Source organism: Dioscorea cayenensis, unplaced genomic scaffold (genome assembly GCF_009730915.1).
Source record: "Dioscorea cayenensis subsp. rotundata cultivar TDr96_F1 unplaced genomic scaffold, TDr96_F1_v2_PseudoChromosome.rev07_lg8_w22 25.fasta BLBR01001191.1, whole genome shotgun sequence".
NCBI lineage: Eukaryota > Viridiplantae > Streptophyta > Magnoliopsida > Dioscoreales > Dioscoreaceae > Dioscorea > Dioscorea cayenensis.
In genome coordinates this window covers 3376-12098 of record NW_024087582.1, presented here as the reverse complement: position 1 = coordinate 12098, position 8723 = coordinate 3376, and the positions used below count along the sequence as shown (strand labels likewise).

The window sequence follows — 8723 nt, the reverse complement described above, 5'->3', positions numbered from 1 at the left end:
ACCAAAAAAAACATAAAAGCATGAGACTCTTCACCACTTTTACATCCACCATCACATTCACATTGATTGTGATATGAAACATTGAAACATTTCTATTTTCCCTAAAAATCTCTGTATTTGTGTGTTAGCGCTTTTTTTTTTTCTTTATATATATATACATATCTTTTTCTCCATGTCAACCAACAGTGTGAACTCATGCTCTTTTATTCTTTTTCATGGATTCATGTAAGACTTTGTCTTTGCATGCCTTCTTGTGGTTGTGGTTTGATTCTGTTCATTGACCTTCAAAGGACTAATTATTTGACTTTTCAAAACATCATTTCTCCCTTGTCATTGAAATGTATACATAGTTTTGTGGACTTGGCATGCTAATTTGTTGATGCTTTTGATGCTTGTTGTGATAATTTGATTGATTTTTTGTTGATTGATTTTGCTTGCATTGTTACTGAATATTTTTGCTCTTGAGTGTTTTGTCATATCGTGAGCGAATCGCAAAGGTTTTAATAGAGTGGTATGAGGGTGGTCAAGTAGGGGTGAGAACGCAAGAATGCTAGTTTTCATTGATACGATTGAGAGTCAGTAATTTATCTGAAAATCCAAGTAAGGAATATGATAAGATGACATTTATGTCTTTTATTCAAATGAATATTATGTAAATTGAAAAAAATAAATTAATTATTATAAATAAATATTTCAAATTTTTTGTTAATATCATTAGTAATTAATTAACTATAATAAATAACTATATCAAATTGATAATTAATTATATTTTTTTAAAATAATTAATTATTAATTAATTAACTATAATAATTAATTAATTAAAATAAATAAATATTTAACTAGTTATTATTATTTCATTTTAATTATTAAAAATAATTTGTATAAAAATAATACCAACAAAAACCAGAGAGCTTTGAACTGTTATGTGGTCCATGTCTAATTCAGTAACCAGGTGTCATGAGTGATGAGTCTTCTGACACGTTTACACTAGATAAATATTTAAAAAAAAAAAAGGAAAAAAATAAATAATCCAAACATCTCACCACTTCTTTAAAATGCATCTCAAAAAGAATGTTCTTGAAATAATATTGATATTATTACTGGTTTTCTTATTATATATTTAACTTCAATATGAACACATGCCTTTGCACAACAACAACAACAAACAAAAAATATGGTGCTGAGTGCACTTAGCACAAAAGCATTCAAAAGATGAATAAAAAACTCAAAAGTAAAACTAATATATATATATATATATATATATAGACATACTAGTTATGCTAATGTGGAATGCTTCCTTTCCTTCTTGTTCTCCAACCATTTGAGAGATGAAGGATTCCTACTAAGGTACTTGGTTTTCTTTTCTTTTTTTGCTTTCACTTTGATCTTGAGTTTTGTGATGTTTTCTTCTGCTTCTTTTTCATTGTGTTCTGTTTATCATGCTTTGTACTAGCTTAGTTTTTGTATTACTGTCTGTATTTGTTTGTAAAACTGATACCTTTTTCATGTTTATTGATGGAATTGAGAAAATTTGTGTGCCTTTGACATTGTTGTGATTCTTGGATATGGATTGAAATGACAGGAGTAGCTTAGGGATTTACTGTACATTGAAGCTGTGTTTGGAATGGGATCAGATCTGTTTTATTGCTTCTCATTGTTCCTGTTCTCAATACCAATTTCATTTGGTTTGTGTCCTGATGGGCAAGCTTTGCTTGCTCTGTCAAAGAACTTGGTGTTGCCATCCTCCATTAAATCATCTTGGAACTCATCTGATCCTAATCCATGTGATTGGGTTGGAGTTGAGTGTGATTTGCACTTCAATATGGTCTCTTTTAACCTCTCTCAGCAAGGAGTCTCCGGTAAACTGGGGCCGGAGATTGGCTTGCTGAGGCACCTCCAGACTGTTGATCTTAGCAACAATGAAATTGCTGGATCGATACCGTCGGAGTTGGGTAATTGTACTCACCTTGAATATTTGGACTTTTCAAACAACTCCCTCACCGGGGACATACCGAATGTGCTAAACTTCAAGAGACTGTCCTTCCTCTCCCTCTTCACCAATGCACTCAGTGGAACGATCCCGGCTTCCTTGTTTCAGAACGGGCATTTGGAGACAGTTTATCTGAACCAGAACAAACTCACCGGGCCGATCCCCGCCAGCATAGGAAAGTTGTCCAGTCTCAAATACCTTTGGTTATCTGAAAATCAGCTGTCAGGCAATGTACCAGATTCAATCGGGAATTGTACTAAATTAGAGGAGCTATCCCTGTTCGACAATCAGCTCACCGGAGCTATTCCTGAGACCTTGAATAACATAAAAGGGCTCAGTTATGTCGATGCTAATACTAATGATTTTCAGGGAAGGATTCCTCTCAGTTCAAGCAGTTGCGGGCAGCTGCAAATGTTCATTTTGTCGTTCAATCGTTTCAAAGGTGAGATCCCGGCATGGCTGGGAAATTGCAGTAATTTGACAGTATTTGCTGTTGTAAGCAATCAGTTGTCTGGCCTGATACCGCCTTCCATCAGTTTGCTAGAAAACCTTGAGATACTATATCTCTCTCAGAACTCTCTGTCAGGGCCGATTCCTCGGGTATAGGGAATTGTCGATCACTGTATGATTTTTCAGGCATATGAGAACCAGCTTGAAGGCATTATTCCAAGAGAATTGGGTCAGCTGTCTCAATCTCAAAAACTCTCCGCCTGTTTACAAAACTACTTCACCGGTGAGTTTCCGGTTGAGATTTGGAGGATCAAGAGCCTCAAGAGGTTCTTGTTTACAACAACTCTCTCTCTGGGCTTTTTGTCTCCAGTGATGACTGAACTTAGAAACCTTAAGAATGTCACTCTTTTTCAATAACCGGTTTAGTGGTGTCATACCTCAAGGGGTTGGGGATCAACAGTAGTTTAGTTCAAATTGACTTCACTAATAATAATTTTGTTGGAGGCATCCCACCAAATCTCTGTCATGGGAAACAATTGGAGGTTTTGAACTTGGGTTATAATTTACTCGAAGGTAATGTGCCTGCCGATGTCGGGAACTGTTCAAGTCTGAGGAGGCTGATTCTTAGGAATAACAAGCTCAGTGGTTCTCTACCTGATTTTGCTGAGGATTCAAGCCTGTTGTACATGGATTTGAGGGAGAATAATTTGAATGGGCCATTACCTCCTAGTGTGGGTAATTGTGTGAATGTCACTATGATAAACTTATCAAGCAACAAGATCAAAGGCTCGGTTCCTCAAGAAATTGGAAAGCTAGTTAATTTGCATGTTTTAGATTTATCGAGTAACAGATTATATGGTCAGTTGCCTTCACAAATTTCTCAATGCAGTAAGTTAGATATACTGAATTTGAGCTTTTAATTCTTTTCAATGGAACAGTTCCATTGAGCCTGAAAAACTTGTTGCTTCTGTCTCAACTGATGCTACAAGGCAATCAATTCAGTGGCGGGATCCCAGATTTCTTGTCAGGATTTGAGATGTTGCTCGAATTGCAGCTTGGTGCTAATAACTTCAAGCGCATGATTCCTTCATCATTGGGCAGAGTAAGCAGTCTTCAAATAGCTTTAAACCTTAGCAGTAACGGACTAACTGGCCAGATTCCTTCGGAGTTTGCAAATCTGAATAGACTACAGACCCTTGATGTCTCTAACAATAATCTGACCGGAGAACTAACTTCATTGCGTGATCTTAGTTCATTGCTCCAGGTGAATGTTTCATATAATCAGTTCACTGGTTCTTTGCCGAAAAATTTGTTAAACTTGTTGGTTTCCTTTCCAAGCTCATTTACGGGCAATGCAGGCCTTTGTTGTCCGGAAGGTGAATTTTCTTGCTTGAAGAATAGCAGTCTTACATTATGTGGTGGAAGCAGGATAAGAAAAGATCTCAGTACGATTGCCATTGTGCTGATTAGTCTTGGTTCGTTCTTTTTCTGCATGTTACTGTTCCTTGGATGTGGTTGTATTCTCCTTGGACGTAGGGAGAGTTACCGAGGGAAGGCCATCGTTACATGAAGGATCATCTTTCCTCCTGAACAAAAGTAATTGAAGCCACTGAAAAATTTGAATGAGAAGTACATTTTGGGAAATGGAGCTCATGGAACTGTTTACAAAGCTTTGCTGAGTCCGAATGAAGTCTATGCTGTGAAGAAACTTGTTTTCTACTCAGAAAGGATCCAATGTGAGCATGGTCAGAGAAATCCAAACAGTTGGTAAGATCAGGCATAGAAATCTTGTGAGATTGGTGGACTTTTGGCTGAAAAAAATGACTATGGATTGATTCTCTACGAATATATGGAAAATGGAAGTCTTCATGATGTTTTACATGAGATAAAGCCTCCGCCAGTTTTGGAATGGAATGCGCGCTACAAGATAGCTCTTGGAATTGCTCAAGGCCTTGCCTATCTCCACGATGACTGCAACCCGGCTATTATTCACCGTGACATCAAACCGAAGAACATTCTTTTAGACTCTAACATGGAACCTCATATCTCTGATTTCGGAATTGCCAAGCTCATGGATCAAATTTCAGCATCTCCTCAGTCCTCGGCAATCATGGGTACCATTGGCTATATGTCACCTGGTATGACTTATATTCTTCATATTTTCATACTTTATCATTAACAATTGTTTCAGAAAACAGAATGCAAACTCATAACTTGTTGATGACTTGTTTTGATTCTCTTCTGTCAGAAACTGCATTTACAACTAGAAGAAACAAGGAGTCTGACATGTATAGCTATGGGGTGGTTCTACTTGAATTGATAACAAGGAAGATGGCTTTGGATCCATCTTTTCCGGATAACATGAACATTGTAAATTGGGCACTTTCAACTTTGAATGGTACTGATGATGTTAATATTATTATTGATCCAAGTATCAGGCATGAAATTATCGGTTCTGTAGAGTTGGAAATGAGACGAGTACTCAAGTTGGCCTTACAATGTACAGCCAGTGAGGCGAGTGACAGGCCTTCGATGAGGAGTGTTGTTGCACAGCTAACAGACTTGAGATCCAGTGTTGCTAGATTTGGAAAGGACATCAAATGAGCATCACTGACCTTTTTGTAGTCATCAGTGCTGAATCGGTTTCTTGAAGAAGTATGTAATGAGACTGATCCACATTGTACAATGTCGGTTGTTTTCCGATTTCCTCTGACAAAAGAAATGGTCTATGTATTGTAAGTTTCAAGTTCCAAATTTCAATCTTCGTCTTCGTTGCTTTAAGATTTCGATCAACATTTTTACATGCCTGATCTAATCTCTTCTATCTTCACTAACTCTGCATGCCATGCAGCCATTCTCGGTTTCAACATCTACTTCATTTCCTGGTAAGCTGATCTTTTTGCATTGAATTCATGCTTATTTGTTTGATTTTGGATGCAATATCTTTTCATCTTTTGAATAACTGAAATTTGATGAGATGTTTTTGCATATCTGCCACAAAATTGGGAAGAAAGTCAGCTTATTTTGGGAAAGTGAAGTCTTTGGGAGGACTTGGGAGTCTTTTAGGAAATAAGGATTCTTTCTATACTATTGTTTGACTATATGCTCAAATCTAACACTTAGAAAAAGGAAGTTGTTCAAACATTCAAAAGTGAGGCATGTATAATGAAATCTGATGAGTTTCCAAAGATAACAAAAACATTATTAAAAGAGGGCATGTGTTGAACATTTCCATGGTTTCAAAGATATCATGACTGATAGATGGTAGGTGAACTGCACTTTGTTTACTCCCCACTTGAATTCTTAAATAAAATCAATCTTGTGATATAAATAGTTTACTAACATATCATTGTTAGTCACTTAATATAATTTCAGTATTGGATTATTCTCTTCTACTTGTTACCAATGAACTCATTGAGCTCCTTTTGATTGTGACCAATGCCAAAGGAATGACTTGAATTCTTGAAAGAAAATCATTTTTTAGATTTAAATTAATAGTTTACTTACATATCATTATCGACCTAAACCATTTAGTATAATGTTTGGTATTGCATTATTCTCTACTACAAGTTTATTAATTAATTTATTGAATTGCCGAAGAAATTCCTCAAAAACTGAGATATAATGAATGTATTCTCTTCTAGATTTTGAGACTTGTCTATCTGTGCTTGGTTTTTTTTGCTGTCGAATTCTTTCGAATGAATTCCCAGTCAATTGATCTCTTAATAACTTGATATTTTACACACATGCACTTAGCTTTCTTCTTTCCAAAGTATTCGGCAGTAACAACTGCATTTTCAAATATTGGAAATTCCTGCGCTAGTGTTGATCATGACTGTCTTTTTCTGCATTGCAATTATCATGAAAATTTCTGCTGAGAATGAAAGAAGAATATGAGTCATTGGAGAGCATCCTTTACTTGTCATCATATAAGGTTTTTTTTTTTTCTGCGAAATTCTCTTCGAAGAATTCAAGCCTCAAATTTGAATAATAGATAAATCTCATTATTTAATGTTCGTCGTCTTCTAAACTATTTAACTCTGCTAAATTATTCTAGTCTTTCATGTGATGGAGACTTGGCAGGAATAAGCTTAGCTCAAGTTGGCACATTGAAGTCATCTACAGTTAGTCTTCTTTTCCTAAAATTCTAGATACCTTGTTATGTATCACTGAAGGAACATTGCTTTAAGGTCCCTCTCAAGTTTTAGTTTACTCAAAACTTCCCTCTAATTCTCTTAATATTCAGGACCCACATTTGAAAAATTTACCCTGTTATATTGAAATTTCACATTGACACTGGGACTTACTGTGAAGAGACTTACATTGGCACAGTCTAGTTGGCATTGCTGTTACTGTCTGAGAGCTTAGGTACCGTTTGGATGACAGAATGAGGAATGAAAACTTTAGAGAAGGGGAAGGGAATGAAAACTTTGGGAAAGGGGATGGGAATGAAAACTTTGTTTGGTTGAGAGAGAGTTAATTCCTTGGGAATGAGAAAAGTAAATAAGTAATTTATTGGGAATGAGAAAAATAAAAAAAGAAGATAGTGCGTAATTACGTTTGTGCCCTTAATATAAACAAATAATACTAAATAATATAGTGAGTTTTTGTTTAATAATAATAATTTTTATTTATAACAATATTTTGTATTATTCATGTTAATTATTATACTTAACTAATTAAATTAATCAATTTTTTTAGTTATAAAATATTTAATTATGTTTAAATATTTAATTAAATTTCTCACTTTATGATTTAATTATTATAATTAACGGTTAATTAATTAATTTTTTTTAATTATAAATATTTTAAATATCATTTATTAATTTTAATGTATAAATTAAATATTTAAATAACATATCTTCATTTAATAATCATTGAAATTAATTATTCAAATTACTAATTAAATTAATATTGTTTAATACAAATAAATTGGATTAGTGTAAAATAAAAATTTCCCATGAAAAAATGGTCACTACCGCCAAATATTTATTTATTTAATATAGAATTATTATCTAATTATTTTAAACTAATTATTTTAATATTAATATTATATATATATATATATACATTGGGAGAGGGTAAAATGGACATTTTATGTCCATTATCCCCTCCCTCCCCCTCATTCCCCCCAAAATTGGGGGGAATGATGATTACCCTCCATGGGGTGATGTTATCACCCCATGGAGGGTAATCAAAGAATCCAATGCACACCCAAACTTGGGTGTGCATTGGGATTAGTAATCATCCCCCTCTAGAAGGGGATGATTACCACCATCCAAACGGATGGTTGGGTGTGTTTGGATGACATCAATGATTACCCTTGGTAGGGTAATCATTGATTACACATTCCTTCCCCCTTGTTTGGATGTTCTTTTGTGCATGTAATCATTGAAGGCTAGGGGTATTCATTACCTTCCCCAAAGGCATAAGCCATTGCCCCCATATTGGGGGGAATACCCATTAATGAGATTGGAAATTACATTTGTGCTCATTTCAAAATAAAATATTATTTGTATATCCAACTTAAAACCTAACCATCTTTAATTAACTTAAATAATTAACTCAAAAAACTTAATTAATTCAGTTAATAAAATAATTGATTAACTTAATTAATAAATAATAAATTTTGTTAACTTCATTAATTAATTAATTAACTTAATTAATTCAATTAATAAAACAATTGATTAACTTAATTATTTAAATAATTAATTAAGTTAATTAAGTTAATTAATTCAATTAATAAAATAATTGATTAACTTAATTAATAAAATTAATTAATTAAGTTAATCAATTCAGTTAATAAAATAATTGATTAAATTAATTAATAAAATAATTAATTGTATTAACTTAATTAACTTAATTAATTCAGTTAATAAAATAATTAATTAACATAATTAATTAAGTTAAAAATAATTAATTAACTTAATTAATTATTGTAATTAATTAATAAATAAAATTAATTAAGTTAATAAAATAATTAATTATCTTAAATAAATAAATAATTAATTAACCTAATTAATTAAGTTAATAAAATAATTAATTATCTTAAATAAATAATTAATTATCTTAAATAAATAAATAATTAATCAATTAACCTGATTAATTAAGTTAATAATTTCTAATTGTCATTAAACATATATACATAATTGTTTTTTTTAAGAAGGGTATAAAGGTAATTGTCTCATATATCCTTTACTTACTTTTTACATTCCCAATGCATAACCCTCTCTAACCAAACACAGTTTTCATTAATATCCCCTCCCCATTACCCCCATTCCCA

General features: G+C 32.9%; 2 protein-coding genes across 2 annotated transcripts; both read left to right on the top strand.

Annotated features, from left to right (window-relative positions):
- The first annotated feature begins 1149 nt into the window (after window positions 1-1149).
- LOC120255759 (receptor-like protein kinase) lies at window positions 1150-3360 on the top strand. The gene is made up of 4 exons (XM_039263513.1): window positions 1150-1347; window positions 1583-2590; window positions 2642-2723; window positions 2867-3360. Exons 2-4 carry the CDS (start codon window positions 1625-1627, stop codon window positions 3358-3360), a joined length of 1542 nt encoding a protein of 513 aa, XP_039119447.1. The 5' UTR covers window positions 1150-1347; window positions 1583-1624.
- Window positions 3361-3371: 11 nt separating this feature from the next.
- LOC120255758 (receptor-like protein kinase) lies at window positions 3372-5661 on the top strand. The gene is given in 7 exon segments (XM_039263512.1): window positions 3372-4001; window positions 4047-4153; window positions 4155-4254; window positions 4257-4578; window positions 4689-5175; window positions 5292-5325; window positions 5451-5661. Coding segments are annotated over 5 exon segments (1467 nt in total). The 5' UTR covers window positions 3372-3419; the 3' UTR covers window positions 5045-5175; window positions 5292-5325; window positions 5451-5661.
- Window positions 5662-8723: the final 3062 nt, after the last annotated feature.

Bases quoted from the DNA above. Each gene is read 5' to 3' on its own strand.
- LOC120255759 (XM_039263513.1), top strand. From the start codon at position 1,625: ATGGGATCAGATCTGTTTTATTGCTTCTCATTGTTCCTGTTCTCAATA. The intron at 2,591-2,641 runs GTATAGGGAATT...TATGAGAACCAG, and splicing joins TGTCAGGGCCGATTCCTCGG to CTTGAAGGCATTATTCCAAG. The intron at 2,724-2,866 runs GTGAGTTTCCGG...TAACCGGTTTAG, and splicing joins TTTACAAAACTACTTCACCG to TGGTGTCATACCTCAAGGGG.